General features: G+C 61.0%; 2 protein-coding genes and 1 long non-coding RNA gene across 4 annotated transcripts; 2 read left to right on the top strand and 1 right to left on the bottom strand.

The window, feature by feature from the left end:
• The first annotated feature begins 644 nt into the window (after positions 1-644).
• Positions 645-9,638, top strand: SYP (synaptophysin). Of its 2 annotated transcripts, none has more exons than XM_051969135.1 (7): positions 645-780; positions 3,946-4,011; positions 6,846-6,970; positions 7,613-7,811; positions 7,904-8,098; positions 8,270-8,571; positions 8,726-9,638. In XM_051969135.1, exons 1-6 carry the CDS (start codon positions 763-765, stop codon positions 8,564-8,566), a joined length of 900 nt encoding a protein of 299 aa, XP_051825095.1. In that variant the 5' UTR covers positions 645-762; the 3' UTR covers positions 8,567-8,571; positions 8,726-9,638. The 2 variants fall into 2 exon arrangements, with proteins under 2 accessions (XP_051825095.1, XP_051825096.1); XM_051969136.1 differs by lacking the exon at positions 645-780 and adding an exon at positions 2,859-2,885.
• Positions 4,840-7,600, bottom strand: LOC127543104 (uncharacterized). Its single transcript, XR_007949133.1, has 2 exons — positions 7,083-7,600; positions 4,840-6,725 (listed from the first exon to the last, which is right to left on the bottom strand). It is a non-coding gene; the product is annotated as an uncharacterized LOC127543104 (long non-coding RNA).
• A 2,030-nt stretch (positions 9,639-11,668) lies between the features above and the next one.
• Positions 11,669-16,199, top strand: PRICKLE3 (prickle planar cell polarity protein 3). The gene is given in 8 exon segments (XM_051969134.1): positions 11,669-11,709; positions 11,711-11,917; positions 12,094-12,277; positions 13,101-13,214; positions 13,586-13,723; positions 14,332-14,535; positions 14,678-14,864; positions 15,123-16,199. Coding segments are annotated over 8 exon segments (1,896 nt in total). The 5' UTR covers positions 11,669-11,683; the 3' UTR covers positions 15,959-16,199.
• Positions 16,200-16,242: the final 43 nt, after the last annotated feature.

Here is a 16,242-nt window from a genome sequence, read left to right as displayed (position 1 = left end):
AAAGAAAAAGAATCACGTTTGCAGAAGCAGCCTGGCTTTGTCTGGGAACAAGGATGGCTAGAAACTGCTTGGAAATGGGGGGGGGGGGGGCTGTTAGAAACTGCTCAGAGATTCCCAGGGGCTGACAAAACAAGGCTTTCCCAACCACTCTAAGCTGGGGGGGGTGCCCCTCCCTGGAGGCCTTCAAGTTAAGGCTGGCTGATTTGTGCTCCGAGGGGGTTGGAGAACTCTGGCTCCCTTCTAGACTGGGCTCATTTTCCCTTCCACTGGGAGAAGAGCTCCTTGAGTTCGGGCCACCTCTGGTCTCAAGCATGACCCCCAAAGGAGGGCTGAGAGGGATTCCGGGGGGAATGGCCATTGTGAGCTCCCTTCCACAGCTGGGAAGGAAATCTCAGAAGGCCTCCGGGAAGAAGGGGGGGGGGGGGGAAGGAGTTGGAAGCTTAGGAAGTCACCTTCCTCAGGGCCCCCCAGCGCCCCTACCAAAACCTGCTCCGTCTCCACTCCGGAAACAGCCAATGACCCTAGGAGGGCCGCCCGCCCTTGCCTCCCCAGCTCCCTTCCGCTAACGCGCCTGCGCTCTGGGAGGGGGGGGCGGGGAGTGGCGAGACGAGCAGCGGAAGGAGGAGGTGCGCCGACAAGAGCAGCTGAGGCTGTTCCAGCGATTGTAGCGCTCCGCCCCCCGTCCTGCCGCTGCCACTGCTTCTGCTCCTCCCCCCGCTGCGGCTGCGGCTGCGGCGGCTGCTGGGCATCCAAAAGGCCGCCATGGACGTGCTCAACCAGGTGGGGAGATGCGGAGGCGACCGAGGGCGATTCAGCACCACGGACAGCCGCCCCGATCTAGCTCCTGGGCCCCAGGGGTCGCTCCTCCCCCTTCGCGGAGGTCTCCGGGAGGGTAGTCTAGAGATGAACAAAAGGGCGGGGTGGCGGGGGGGGGGGGGGGGGGGGGGGGAGGAGGAGAGGGGTGCAGAAGGTAAAGGAGCCAGAGGGGAGGGGGATCTGGGGTGGGCAATAGATGGAGGAGCTAGAGAAAAAGGGGACCTGGGCGGAGGAGGGGGGAGGAGATGAAGGAGCCAGAGGGAAAGGGGATGGGGGGGGGCAGTAAGAGCCAGAGGAAAAGGGGAGGAGGGCAGTAAGAGCCAGAGGGAAAGGAAAGGGGGGCAGTAGGAGCCAGAGGAAAAGGGGAGGGGGGCAGTAAGAGCCAGAGGAAAGGAAAGGGGGGCAGTAGGAGCCAGAGGAAAAGGGGAGGGGGGCAGTAGGAGCCAGAGGAAAAGGGGAGGGGGGCAGTAGGAGCCAGAGGAAAAGGGGAGGGGGGCAGTAGGAGCCAGAGGAAAAGGGGAGGGGGCAATTGGAGCCAGAGGAAAAGGGGAGGGGGCGATTGAGCCCGAGGAAAAGGGGAGGGGGCAGTAGGAGCCAGAGGGAAAGGGGAGGGGGCAGTAGGAGCCAGAGGAAAAGGGGAGGGGGGCAGTAGAAGCCAGAGGAAAAGGGGAGGGGGCAATTGGAGCCAGAGGAAAAGGGGAGGGGGCGATTGAGCCACAGGAAAAGGGGAGGGGGCAGTAGGAGCCAGAGGGAAAGGGGAGGGGGCAGTAGAAGCCAGAAGGAAAAGGGAGGGGGGAGGAAGGGAGGAGGAGGAAAGAAGGAGATGAAGAAGCCAGAGGGGAGAGGATCTGGGATGGGCTGGAGATGAAGGAGCCAAAGGGAAAGGGGAGGGGGGAGGGAATCCAGCAGATGAAGGGACAGAGGGAAAAGGGATCAGTTGGGGGTGTAAAAGATGGAGCCAGAGATGAAGGGGAGCTGGGATGGCAGGAGATTAAGGAGCTAGAGGAAAAGGGATGGGGCGGGGGCGGGGGGGGGAGGGAGAGAAAAAGAGGGGAGGATATGAAGGAGCTAGAGGGGAGGGGGACATCCAGGCAGCAGAAGATGAAGGCACTGGGGAGGGAAGAGGGGACTTGCAGGGGCAGGGGCAGGAGATGAAGAAACCAGGGAGAAGATGAATTGGGGGAAGAGGGCATGCAGGGAATGGAGATGAAGGAGATCCAGGCGGGAGAGGAGCATTCGGGAGGTGCAAGATGAAAGTGGGATGGGGGGCTGGCACATAGGGGGGTAAGAGCTGGAGAGGATCCCTAGAATTGAGAACGGCGGGGAAGAGGGGCGATGGATCTCAGAGGATGCAGGGAAGGCCCAATTGACTAGTCATGATGAACAGTTGGTGAGGGAGAAAGCCCAGAGGACAGCCAGGAGGAAAAAAGGAAGGGCAAGAAGGGAGGGACAAGGAGAGGCGATGAATGCTCAGGACGGGGAGGAAAAAGGAGAGAACAATAATTCCTGAGAGCATACAGTAAAGCGGGGACTAGAGAGATGCTGGACACATGGGGCGGGGGTGCCGAGTTTCGGGGCGAACCATGTGAGAGGACTTTCGGACAGAAGCTAGGGAGACCCCCCTCCACTGCCAGGAGAGGGCAGGAAGCCAGGGCACACTTGAAAGGTAGAGCTAGGAACAAATTAGGAAAGGGGAGGGGGGAGCAGCCAAGAGGAGAGGAAGGGAAGGGTGGAAAAGCCAAGGGTGTTGAGGGATGCAGATGGGACAGGTGGAGAAATCCCAAAAGGCTGCCAGAAAAAAGGAGGAGGAAACAGCCCTGGAAGTGACAGAGATGCTGGAAAATTGCAGGGGGTTACCAGGGAGAAGAGGACGCTTGTCCAGGAAGTGGAGGCGGTGGGGATTAGAAGATAATTGATAAGGATGGATGTGGGGATATTTATGAGTGGGGAGAGGATTGGAGACGGCCATTTCAGAGACAGAAAGCTTGAAGGTCACCTAGAAGGAAAGGGATGGCCTCGGGGGCTTGGTGGCTCAGAAATCCCGCAGGAACATCTCGATGAAATGGGAGGTCTGGATCTGGGGGAGTAGGGGAGAAAGGGGAGGGGGGGTCAAGCAGGAGGGAGAGACACAGGGAGAGGGAGGCACAAAGAGAGCCCGAGAGGGAGCTGGAAATACATCCCCATGTCCCGGCCGGGAGGAAGGGAGAGGTCTACATGGCAGCTAGGGGAAGACAGTGGGACTGGGGAGGAAGGAGAGAGAGAAATCCCAGAGCATTCAAGAGAAGGAAGGGCTGAAATACAGAGGATGGAAATGGCGGCAGGGTACCTTGGCAGAGGAGGGAGGTCTTAGAGAGAGCACGGTGGGGGGTGGGGATGGGGTTAGATAATAAGGCTGGGGATAGGAAAGTAGAAATCTGGGAGGGGGGGAGGAGAGGAAGAGGAGGAGGAGGAGGAGGAGGAGGAGGAGGAGGAGGAGGAGGAGGAGGAGGAGGAGGAGGAGGAGGAGGAGGAGGAGGAAGGCACCTGAAGAGAGGAGGGCTGGAGGAAGGTGAAGGGAGAAATCCTGGAAGGAATCCGGGAGGATGGGGGATGAATTTTGTGAGGGAAATGGCCAGATCATGCGGGAACAGATGGCCTAGAAAGACTAGGTAGGAGAAAGAGGGAGGGAGATGGAGAAATCCTGGAGTCAGAGTCAGAAGAGCTTCGGAAGGCAAAGAGGATTGTGGGGGGACCTTCTGTCGAGCTGAGAAGTTGGGTTGACAGGAGGCAGAGTTAGGGCGAGGCTGAAGGGGCAGTGAAAGGACTGGGAAGAAAGGACCCAGGAGGGCGGGTCCCCCTTTCCCTGGCCACCCAAATCATCCTGCATGAGAGCAGGACTCTTTGCAGAGGCCGGCCCCAGGGCTAACTGGGAAGGCGGTCAGCGGCCTGGGCTCATGCTCCCCCCAGAAAGGGCTGCTCTCCTCTTCGCCCTGCCCCCATCTCCCTGCCTCTCTTCCAGGCTTCTTGCTTCCCCGTGTCCCTTTTTTCTTCTCCCCCTTCATCGGGCCTTGCCTTATCCCCCTTTTTCTCTCTCCTGTAATCTCCATTTCCCCTTTTATCTTTCTTTCTTATGGTTTCTTGTCTCTACAGCTGGTGGCTGGGGGTCAGTTCCGAGTGGTCAAGGAGCCCCTGGGCTTTCTGAAGTTACTTGAATGGGTGAGTTTCTTCGACATAGAATTTCCGGAGGGACTAGGTGGGGGGGGGGTTCTCTCTGGTTCTCAAAGGGGGCAAGAAAGGAGCCAACTAATTCTGATCTGGAACAGATCCATGGCAAAAGCTGAGAAAGGAGGGCCCCAGTTAATCCACTCTCAACCTTGGTAGGCAGAGATGGGAATAGAGGGTAGGGCGTGGCTTATCCTGGATTAGGAGAGGAGAGGGCCCAAGGATGGCTGAGCCATCTGCCATCCGCCTGCCCACCCATCGGGTGAGAGGAGGGAAGGCCGGAGAAGGCAGCTGACCGAAGCTGACCAAAGCCAAAGAGTCGGGATGCCCGGATCTCGGCAGAGGCGTATTCATGCTTAAGATGGAAGGCGGGGGGCCGGGAGAGTCCCCTGGGGTGGGCCTGGAGATGATCAGATGGCTCAGTTCCCAGTGACGAACAACAGATTAAGGTCATTCTGGAGGGAGGAGGTCTCTGGGTGTTGGCGAGATCTAGGGGGACCCTCCAGGAGAAGTAGGAGGGGGAAGGTGGGGGAGCATGGCTGGGAGACATGGTGTTTAAGGGAGGGGTACAGAGATAGGTGAGCAGGGAAAGGAAGGGAGGGAGGGAGAGAAGGAGAGAGGGAGGAAGGGAGGGAGGGAAAGGAGTGAGAGAGAAGAAAAGGGAAAGAGAGAAATCCTGACATTCTGGGTTGGAATAGATGGCTACTGAGCTCCATGGTAGTGGTTTGAGGTTTGGAGAATTAGGTTTTTTTGTTTTTTTCAAAATAAGCCATCAAATGGTGTTTACTTTTCTTAATGCAGAAAGTAATGGGGGGGGTTAGATTTTTTGTATACTTTATTTTTATTAATTGCTTTATTTTACATGTATATTAACTTTTTAATACATATTTCTTTACGAATCATGCTGGGAGACAAGAATCAAAACAAAAGGGAAAAACCACAGGAGAGGAAAAAAAAAAAACCCGAAAAAAAAAGGGAACATAGCATGTGTTGATTTACATTCAATCCCCATAGTTCTCTCTCTGGATGAAGATGGCGTTTTCTACCCAGAGTTCATTGGGATTGCCTTGGATGAAATGTCATTTATTAATTTGGGATTCACCTCGAACGGGGAGGGGCCAGAAGAATCCAAATTCAAAAATCAACATTGTGATGAGCTAGAAGCTTTGGAGTCCCAGAGCCTGGGTTCAAATGCCAGCTCTGTGATTCAGTGGTTGTGAGACCTTTTCCTTCTCGAGGCCTTGGTTTTCTCCTCTGGCCTTCCGGTTGACAGCAGGTCCCTTCCACCTCTAAATCCAGTGATCCTAAGGATAGCGAGTTAGGGTATCCAATGAACACTAACAGGGACCGATGTAAAGTTTCATCCCGAAGCTCATGGTCAATTGGGGAAGAATAGAGTGAGGAGGGCCGGAGGCTGTGTCCACTTCTGGGGGCCAAACGTAAGAGGGACATGGAAAAGCTGGAATGGATTCAAATGGGGGCCTGAGTAGAGGATGGGGAGGAGCCAGGCCCTCTGAAGGTCAGTTAAAGAAAGAGGAACAGTTGAAGCTTTGGGTTTGTGATCTGACATCCCTCTGGGTGGCAAGCGGAGCGAAGCTAAGCCCCTTGTTCTGTGGGCCAGCCGGCCCTTCCCATCATCTGGCTCCAAGCTCAGTGTCAGGTTGGCGTGATCTTGAGTCCCCTCTCCTCCTTCTCAGCTGCCCCTGGCGACACTCCGGCTTCTCACTGTCCTCCCTAGACTTTGGTTCCCAGAACACAGTCTTTCGTTGGGCTCTGAGCAGGGCAGAAGCCGGAGCCGTTCGCCCTCTTGGCTGCTCCGTGTCACCCCTCAGACTCGCAGGTTAGGCTCAAATGACCGTCATCCAACCGGCCCTCCGCCATCTTGGGCTTGGGAATCCAAGTAGGATTATTTCTATGGCCCTTTGTTTCAGCCTCAGTCAGAGGCTCTAACCTGTCCATATGTTTGCGGATCCCGAGTGCCTGTCATCTGCTCTGTCAGCTGTGGTCCTTGCAGCCTGGTACCATCTGCAGGCTTGCTAATCGGCCCAGCTAGGCCTTTATTCAATTCCCGGGTAAAAATAAGAACCAGGCCAGGGCCAAACACCCATCCGGTGAGCATTCCAGTAGAGACTTCCTGCCTACTTGACGGTGAACCATTAACGGCTGCTCTCGGGCCTGCCGTCTGATCGCCTGACCCAAATCTTTCCATCTTCCCCACGAGAATAATATGAGAAACTTCACGTGTGGTTTCTGAATTGTGGGTGGGGATTTTACAAAACGGATGTTTAAAAAAAAGGCGTTCTGAGCGTAATGGGGGCAAAGCAGTAAATAAATCTGATACAAAAAGCATCGTGCAAATCTTGGCAAAGTACCTCAGCAGACTGCCCCTCACCGACCAGGTCAGCCACCTGAGGGGGAACGGCAGCGACGGCAGGGAGGCTTGCTGGAGCCAGGCTGGCCCTGGGGGATAGGCCCTGCCTTTTGCTGCCATGGACCAGTCGTACCTTTAACAGCGTACGCCAGGTGGGATCCCGAGACCTGCTCCGTGCTTTTAGAGCAAGTCACGGAATGGTGGGTCCTAATGGCCCGGGGAGGAGGCTGCAGCTCGACAGGAAGAGGAGCTTGTCGGTCGTCTCGGCCGTCCTAAAGCAGAAGAGACTTCCCCGTGGGCTGTGGGGGGCCCTCAGCGGGCAGCTCCGAGGGGGCCGCTAATGAGAATGTCGGAGCCGGGCTCTTGGTTCGAGTGGGGTGACCCCAGCTGAGCCCCGAGAACCCTTCCCTTTCGGGGTGTCTGTGACCACCTTTCTGTGTCTCTCCCACCGCCCAAGGTTTTCGCCATCTTTGCCTTCGCTACTTGTGGCAGCTACACAGGGGAACTGAAGCTCAGTGTGGAATGTGCCAACCGCAGCGAAAGCCAGCTCAGCATCGATGTGGAGTTCGCCTACCCTTTCAGGTGCCCGCGCCTCCCCCCAGGCTCCTCCCGTGCTCAGGGGCCCCCGGCTCCACATGCTGCGCTGCTTGGGTCCCCCCCAGCTCATCGGAGACCTATGAAAGCGCCGACTTACCTGGGGCATCTATAGCCCGGCAGGCCCCAGATCTCGCTCCCTTGGGAGCTTTTCCTGTCCCTCCCCCGTCCCCTTCCGTCCCCTTTTTCTGGTCTCCACATCTGCCCGCTGCCGCTCCCGGGGTCCCTGTTCTGTGTCATCTGCAATTACCGAGTCCACATTTACTCTTCTCTGTCCCGCCCCCCTCGCTCTTGTCTCCCTCACCGGCTCTGTCTCTGTTCCATGGGGCTGCTGCGAGGTCTGGGTGGGACCCCCTGGGAGGAGAATGAAGGGAATGGCTGGGAGCATGGAGGGATACCTCAGCCTCTCTCCCAGAGGAGTAGAGGCCATTCTGGGAAGCACCACGCCCTTTGCCCTTGAACAGCCTGAGCTCTGTCCCTACCTCTGCCTGGCTTCTGTTTCTGTGTCTCTGTGTGTCTCCCTCCCTCCTCTCTCCTTCCCTCCCTCCCTTCTTCCCCTGCCCCCCCCCCAGGACAGATGGCAGGCTGTGAGGCCCCAGGCCTGACTCTGGCTTTGCCCTGCCCCCCCAGGCTGCACCAAGTGTACTTCGATGCCCCCACCTGTCAGAACGCGGGCTCCAAGAAGGTGTTCCTGGTGGGCGATTACTCCTCGTCGGCCGAGTTCTTCGTCACCGTGGCCGTGTTCGCCTTCCTCTACTCCACGGGCGCCCTGGCCACCTACATCTTCCTGCAGGACAAGTACAGAGAAAACAACAAGGGCCCCATGATCGTGAGTCAGCGGCGGCCCCCCTCCCCCCCGGCCCAGGCCCGAGCCTCGCCTCTGGGAGCCCCCTCAACCCCTTTTCCCTCCCCTCCCTCTAGGACTTCCTGGTCACAGCGGCCTTCGCTTTCCTGTGGCTGGTGAGCTCTTCCGCCTGGGCCAAGGGCCTGTCTGACGTGAAGATGGCCACCGACCCCGAGAACATCATCAAGGGGATGAGCGGCATCTGTTCCCAGCCCGGCGTGTCCTGCAAGGAACTGAGGGACCCCGTGACCTCCGGCCTCAACACCTCAGTGGTGAGATGGCTCCCCGCCCCCAGCCCACCATCCAAAAGAAGGGACTTCTCAGGAAGTGGACTTCTGGGAGTTTCCAGAGCAAGGGGAGCTTGAATGGGGAGAGGAGATGGAGGGCCAGGGGGGAGGGGGGAAGGGGTCCGGCAAAAACTCTGTCCCGTCTGCCCCCCACAGGTGTTCGGCTTCCTCAATCTGGTCCTGTGGCTGGGCAACGTGTGGTTCGTGTTCAAGGAGACCGGCTGGTCCGCCCCGTTCCTGCGCCCCCAGCCCCCCGCCCCCGAGAAGCAGCCGGCTCCCCCAGGAGACAGCTATGGGGAGTCGGGCTACGGCCAGGGCCCCGGCAGCTACGGGCCCCAGGGCGGCTACCAGCCCGACTACGGGCAGCCTGCGGGTGGCATGGGAGGCTACGGGGGCCAGCCCGCAGACTACGGCCCCCAGGGAGCCCCCACCTCCTTCTCGAATCAGATGTAGGCTCGGTGAGTGGCTGGCGTCTGGGGCTCGGGAGGTGGGGGTGGGGTTCGGCACCCTGGAGGGTTCCAACCGGCTCTGTGCTCACGCTCTGTCTCTATCTCTCTGTCCTGTCTCTGTCTCTCCCTGTCTCTGTCTCTGTCTGTCTCTTTCTCTTTCTAGGTTGGAAGCAGGGTGGGGAGTGAAGCAGCCCCCTCTGCCACCTCCTGCAGGAAGCCCTCCGGTGTGTGGCGAGTGCACGTGTGCCTGTGTGTGTGCATAGTGGGGAATATCAGAGCCTGCCTAGAAACCCCAAGTTCAATCCTACTCCCCTCCCCCACCCTGGGGGACGTTCTGGTTGTCTTTGATGTTTATATAATATATATATATATTCCATAGAAAGATATATTATTTATGTGTCTGGAGATCCCTCGCCCATTCTCCTGCCCCAAGATGCCCCTTTGTAGTCTGGGGAATGGGAGCCAGACCAACCGGATGATCCTCCCCAAGCCGGACCCCTCCCCACTCCTGGTGATGCTCCGTCCCCTACCCCCTCCATCCCTCTCCTTTCCTGGGGGTGCAGGTCGAGGGGGCTGGGACGGAGCAGGGACCCCCCATCTCCCTGGGGAGGACTCGACAAGGAGCTGGACTCAGAACAAAGCCCCAGTTGGGAGCATGTAGCGGACTCTTAGTGAACCTCCACCTGGTAGCTTTGAGAAAGGAGAGGCCGGGAGGCTCAGCCAGGCCGGGGAAGCTCCCGGAAGGGCAGGAGGCGAGGGTCCGGAGCGGCCGGTGGCCCCGGGCCCCGAGGGAGGGCGTCCGCGGCCCCGCTGGGATTGAGGAGGCCCTATCCGCGGGGCAAGCCCGTCCGCCCCAGCCCTACCTGCCGGCCTCGCCCTCCTCTCCCTGGCCCTCTCCCCCCTTTCTCTGCTGCTCTCCCGCATCCGTGACCCCTGGTGGTGCCCGTGCCGTGTGTCTATGTTGTCCAGCTTTGTGGCCCTGCCCCTTTTCTCCTTGCTGCCCTCGCCTTTCGGGGAAACACCCGCTCCGTGGATTCTCTCTTTCCGTCCCCTTGAAATAAAACGTACCAAGCCCACCACGGTTCGTCTCTTCTCTGGGAATCGAGGGAAGGGGGCGGTCAAAGAGGAAGGAGGGGAGCTGTTTGTCAAGCCATTTCTTAGAAAGTTGCCCCTTGCTCCTTGAGGTTCCTTTGAAGCCCCCAAAGTACCACTCCTCCCGTTGGAAGGCCACCCCGCTCCCCCAGCTGCCTTCTCGGTGGGGGGGTGCGGCCTGCCCACGTGTCAAGAAGGGGGAACCCTAACTGTGCACGCTCCGGGGCCGTCTCCTCGCCCGTCCGGCCTGGCGGGGGGCGGTTGAGGAGGGCTGCTTGTTCCGACTCAGTCCCTGACTCGTCTCCTTTTGTTCTTGCCTGGGCATATGAGGCTCGGAGCTTCCCTGGTGAGAGGATGCTGAGAGGCCAGATCCTGAAATCAGCAGGGTGCCTGGGAAGTTAGAAAGCACCGCCCCCTCTGCATCCCTCCACACAGGAGCCAAGGCTCCTAACCGCCAGCGTGGCCCTAAGCCACGAGCAAGCCCGGGTCTAGTGCCCACATGGCTCCTGCGGTCCTTCCTCTTGGTGGGGGCAGGTCCCTCCTCACCTCCAATCCCGGGCCACCCGAGTGCTCTGAGCACCACGTGGCCCAAGGAGAAAGGCCGGCCCCCACGGCTGAGCCCCCAAAGTCACCCAGGCAAACCCAGTCACACCTACCACAGCTCTTAAAGCACCGTTCGGACATAGCCAACTTGTGGTTTGGGAGCACTGTGGGGGGCCAGTGGAAAGGCTGTCGGGCCAGGGTTACACATCAACTCCGTGCAGGGCTTGTGCTGCGTTTGAACCCAATTCTGCCTGTCTCTGAGATCCTTGAGCTTCTGGGTCACCACATCCCCTCTCCCGCACAGCGCGTGCTGAAGGACCCAGATGTGGCTCTCCGCCTTCCGCTCTTCTCCTTCAGGTGCTCCTCTGGTGGGCAGCTCCGCGGACACCTGCCCTTCCTCCCTTCCCATGCCATGCTATTTGTGACTTTATATGCCAGCCTATGTACCCATGCCATCCTCCCCATCTGTGCCATCATCCACATCAGGCTATGTGGCCCATCTCTCTGGACTTGGGGAGCATGACAGAGGGTCCTTTCTGAGTACCGGGGGTGCAGTGCTGGAACGGGGGCCACAGGGGGGTTGCCCTCTTTCTCGGGGTTCGCCACCAGATGGGTAGAAAGAGTTGTCTGCGGGCCACAGGAGTCATTGAGGGCGCGAGGCCTGGGGCTGTGGGGCGGGGCCTGGGGCTGCGGCTCAGCCCTGCCCAGGTCCGAGCTGGAATCGGGGACTGGGGGAGGGGGCCCCGCTGGGGGACCCCGGCTCCCGGAGAAGGAGCGTAATTCGGGACGGGCCCGGGCGATCGGGGATCTCTTGGCAGGAGGCAGCTGAAGGCCAGGGAGAAGGGAGCCCGTGGGCTCGGCTCCGGTGGTTCTAGGCCGGTTTTCTTGGTCCCCGCACCGGCCGCCAGGGGGAGCCCCCGCCGGGGCTCCGCCTCCAGGGACTCCTGATGGGGCTGAGGGAGGAGGGAAAGGAGGGCTCCCCCCCCCCCCCTGCAGTCAGCAGCTTGTCTCCTCCCTTCCCGGGGCTGTGCCCCAGTGACAGGAGTTGCCTTAGCCGGGGGGGGGGGGGGGGGGGGGGGGGGGGGGGAAGACGCGCAGAGGGGAAGAGGAGGGAGGAGGGCGAAGGAAGGGGAGAGCTGGGAGGGAAGGGGGAAGGAGGAAGGAGAGATCGGGAAGGGAGGAGCGGGGGGAGGGGAGACCGAGGAGGAGGAGGGAGGAGCAGGGGGAGGAGTCCTGGCGGCCGGGAGGGCGGTGGGGGCTGCCAAGAGGGAGCGCACTGCCGCCCGTGGTGGCCATGTTCGCCCGAGGATCCCGCCGGCGCCGCTCCGGACGGGGGGTAAGGAGCGGCGGGCTGGTCGGGGGGGAAAGAGCTGGTCCCCACGGGGGCGGGGCCCCAGGCGTCCCAGGCTTCCAGCTCCAGCAGGGTGGAGATGGCTACCGGGCCCGGGGCGGGCCGGCGCGCCCTGGGAGGGAGGGGGATGGCGCAATGGAGGCTCAGGTGGGAAGCAGAGAGGCCCCCGCGCCCCTTCTTTCCCCCTCCCCGCTTCTGTCTGGGACAAGGTGAAATCAAGGAAGAAGAGGGCCAGGTGGGGGTGGGCGGGGCTGAGGGCTCCTCCTGGCCTGTCTGCCCCCAGCCTCCTGAGTCTCCAGACCCGGGCTCCGGGAGGCCGTGCAATCGCTGTGGGGACCAGTGTCCGGGCTTCCTGGTGCATGGCTGGAGGTGAGGGCCCCTCAGGGCTGACCTAAAGCCCCCTGGAGGTTGCTGAGGGGGAGGGGTGCCTCAGTTTCCACACCTGTCACCCAGAGGGGAGGGAGGACTCCCTGGGTTGTGCTCTGGAGAGTGGGCAGGGAGGGAGCGGCGAAGGCCAGACATCTCCAAAGCTTGGCCTCCCACAGGAAGATCTGTCAGCACTGCAAGTGCTCCCGGGAGGAGCACACCGGGCCCGGGGTCCCAGAGGACCTGGAGCAGCTCATGGCCCAGCTCACCTCTGACTTCCAGTGGCACTCCCTGTCAGACGCCGGCATGGGCTGCGCCTCGGAGGAGTACGCCTGGGTGCCCCCGGGCCTCAGGCCCGAGCAGGTAACCTCCGGCCTTCCACTGCCCATTGGACTTTTCTCAGGCCGCCCGCAGGGCCTCAGGTTCCCCTGGGTGTGTGTTGAGGGGGTGGAGATGAGGCAGCTCAACGAGGTCTGAGATGCTGGATGCTGGGATTCTGCTGCCTCTTAAGATGAGCCCAGTGACCTTGGCCCTCTGCCACTCCCTTGGGAGCCCCGCCACCCCTGACAAGCTGTTAGATCCGAGGCACTTCCCGTGTTCCCACCACTGGGCTAAGAGGTCACCAAATTCTGTCCACTGGGCCTCTCAGCAGCTCCTCCTAGGGCTGTTGGCTGGATCCACTGAGATCCGGCTCCGGGCACCTAGTAAGCATCTGATCTGTGCCCTTTCCCTCCTCTTCCCTTCCCCCCCTCCCCCCACCATGGACAGTAGAGTTCTCCCAGAGTTCTAGCCCCTCTGACAAAACTGCGTTCTCCAGCCCAAGCTCCGCCCCTCTCTGGTCACCCATTTCTCCTGGATGCTCCCAGAGCAGAGGCTTCTGGGGGGATGCAGACTGGGCCAGGCAGAGTCGTTAAGTACCCACATGTTCCAAGCTGCAGAAACCTGAAATGCGCAGAGGGGCAGGGCCCGGCCCAGGCGCCAGTCCTGCCCGGAGTCGGCACTTGCTCAGGTTTTCTGTGCTGGGAGCCATTTGCCCTAAAAGTCCCAGAGCAGGTTGGTTTAGGGTTGAGTTTGGGGGACAGCAGAACCAAGTGTGCTTGTGTTGGGGGGCGGAGAGCCCCTCCCCCCGGTGACCCTGCATCTATGACGGCGTCTCCTTTGCTCTTTAACCCTCAATTGTTTCCAGGTGGACCAGTTTTTCAGCTGTCTGCCCGAGGACAAAGTTCCTTATGTGAACAGCCTTGGGGAAAGGTACCGGGTTCAACAGCTGCTTCGACAACTCCCCCCACATGACAGTGAGGTGAGATTCCCCCAGACTGTGGGCAGCCTTCCAGAGCGGGCCTTCATTGAGTCCGAGGGCGGAGAGCGGGTAGGGGAAGCCTGAGAGAGAGCCCCAGTGAGCCTCACAGGGATGGCGCGGGGTGGGAGGGGGAAGCTGGGGACCGGCTGGAGGATTGGGGGTGAGGGCCCTAGGGCGGGGCCCTGGCTGGCGGGGCTCCCTGCTCGCTGGGGTGTCCGGGCGGAAGGGTGGTGTTTGAGATGGTGGGGGGCCCGCCTCCCCTCCTGCTGGGGTCTGTGGAAGGCATCCAGCTCGGGGAACTGAGTCGGCAGCAGTGGGGGACTCAGATGGTTTTAGAAGCGTTCTCCCCCCCCCCCAATGCCCCTCATCAGGCCCAGTACTGTGCAGCGCTGGAGGAGGAGGAAGAGAAGGAACTGAAGCTCTTCAGCCAAAAGCGGAGACGGGAAAACCTGGGCCGGGGAGCCGTGCGAGCGTTCCCAGTGTCCATCACCGGGGCCATCTGCGAGCAGGTGAGGAGATCCCACCCCCTCGTGTCACCCTCTCCCTGTGGCTTCGGGGATCAGTCGGGAGCACCTGTTTCTTTTTTGTTTGAGCCCCGGACCACATAGATGCCCTCCACAAGTTGTAATACAGCCAAAATGGCCCTTGCCACCTTCTGCTTCCGCCTTCATCCCCCCACCCCCACCCCTGTGCAGGCCGTCCCCTTGGTCCAAAAGGCCCTCAGTCCCCCACCCTGCTTCCTCAAATCCAGGCTCGGGCGCTGTGTCTTTGAGGAGATCTGGCTTGATCCGGGCCCAGCCACCTCCCTCAGCTGCTGGGACCTCCTCCTCCTAAATAGACTTGGGATTGACTTGGGGAATATTGCATCTGTGGGTCATTCTTTCCCCTAGTAAAAGGCGAAGCCCTTGAGGGGTCAGGGGCCGGGGGCCACAGTCTCGTGTTCCAGCCCTATGGCGGCAGACGCTTTGTGGCAGACCGTTGGCCGGCACGGGCAAAGCACCCGCCATGTGCCAGGGCCGCAGAGGAAGAGGCGGGAGCAGGGCTGCCCCAGAGGAGCGCCTGTTCTCATTTGCTCCGATTTCTTGGCACGTGGCGCCCTGCCCGTGCCCTTCCCTAGTGCGGGAAGCAGATCGGAGGAGGAGATCTGGCCGTGTTTGCCAGCCGAGCCGGCCACGGGACCTGCTGGCATCCCCAATGCTTCCTCTGTGCGACTTGTGGCGAACTGCTGGTGGATCTCATCTACTTCTACCAGGCCGGGAAGATCTACTGTGGGCGCCACCACGCCGAGTGCCTTCGGCCCCGCTGCCAAGCCTGCGACGAAGTATCTGAGGGGACCGGGGAGGGGCTTGGCAGGGGGTGGGGCCCACAGACCCAGGGCAGCAGGGAGAAGCTGGCCGTGGGCCCCCCGGCTCTTCCGTCTGCTCATTTCCCTGTCATCTCCTTCCCACCCTCTGGAACCCCAGATCATCTTCGCAGCTGAATGCACAGAGGCTGAAGGCCGGCACTGGCACATCCGACACTTTTGCTGCTTTGACTGTGAGGGGCCTCTGGGGGGGCAGCGCTACGTGATGAGGGGGAGCCGACCCCACTGCGGGGCCTGCTACGAGGCCCGGCACACCCAGTACTGCGACAGCTGTGGAGAGCGCATTGGTGAGGAAGGTGCCCCCATGCAGCCCGAGGAAGCACAATGAAGGTTTGCTTCCAGGTTTTCCTGGGCCTCCGCTCGCTGGCTGGAGAGGTTGTGGGCCATTGAGCCCGGAGCCTAGAGGCCGAGGAGGGGTGGCCAGAGGGCCTCCCGTCCGAGCTCGGCCTTAAGGGAAAAAGAGAACGGGCAGGAGGGAGCCGTGGTCTCCTCCACTTTCTCCCCACCAGCCACCAGCCTGACGCTCTATTTTCTCTCCCGGCCAGGGATGGAGCAGGGCCAGATGACTTATGGCGGGCAGCACTGGCACGCCTCCGAAAGCTGCTTCAGTTGCTGCCGCTGTGGGCGGCCCCTGCTGGGGGAGCCCTTTCTGCCCAGGCAAGGGCAGATCTTCTGCTCTCGGGCCTGCAGTCTTCCCGCTCGGGCAGAGGCGGCGGGGGCCGTGGCGACAGCGGGGGCGGCCGCCACCACCTACCGCCCGGCTCCCACCGCGACGGTGCTTCGGGCGCGCTCGAGGGCAGGCTCGCTGGCGGGCAGAGAGTGCGGCCACTTTTACCGGGCGGCTCCACAGCGCCACTCCATGCCCGTTCTGGGCCTCCGCCGGGTGGATCCTCCTCCTCGTCAGCCCCCACGGCCGACCCCTCGGCCCGCATGTCCCCCGGACCTGACGGCCATCTCGGGGGGCTCTGTGTTCTGCCGGCGAGGGGAACTCCGGGTTAGCTTCCAAGAACCCCCGGAGGCCCGAGCCTCCCAGGAGAGGGAGCAGCTCCAGGACCCTCCTCCTCCCACTCCGCCTCAATGCAGCCCTCCGGTCCAGCCCTGTCCAAGGAGGAGGCAGTGGCCTCAGAGACTGCCTCCCCATAACCACCTGGAGTGGGACTTGGCTTGGGCCTCCTCTTCTTCTCTCTCCTCCTCCTCCTCTGACTCAGAGGAAGATGGCTACTTCCTCGGGGAGCCCATTCCTTTGCCCCCAGCTCTACGGAGAGCCACTCTCGGCCCTCAGGGGAAGGAAGAGAAGTGGGGGCCTCCCCCTGGGCCTCCCAGGCAGGCTCGGAGCCAGGGCCAACACCAAGACAGGGACAGGAACTGCATCGTGGCCTGAGGCCCGGCTGGTCTCGGGCGTGCCCATACCAAAGAGATCTGGAACAGAGCTCTCTGCCTCATTTTCCCCAGCTATAAATGGGGGTTGGAGTGGATGCCAGCTGAAGCTCTCCATGTCCCTCTTCTACCACCCCGGGGTCCGTGTTCTGGCCGCCCGGCCCCCTGGCCCACCAGCACCTTTAGAGTGTTGTCCGTGCCATTGGCAGGCTGGCTCTGCTCATTAAAAGGATTATTTTCATGTTTTTGAGGCTCCAGGAAGTGTTTCTGTTAAGCTGCCCTCCCCCC

The sequence above is a fragment of the Antechinus flavipes genome, chromosome X (assembly GCF_016432865.1).
Source record: "Antechinus flavipes isolate AdamAnt ecotype Samford, QLD, Australia chromosome X, AdamAnt_v2, whole genome shotgun sequence".
Taxonomy (NCBI): Eukaryota; Metazoa; Chordata; class Mammalia; order Dasyuromorphia; family Dasyuridae; genus Antechinus; species Antechinus flavipes.
The sequence above is the reverse complement of the archived record's forward strand: the minus strand, read 5'-3'. Positions and strand labels throughout refer to the sequence as shown.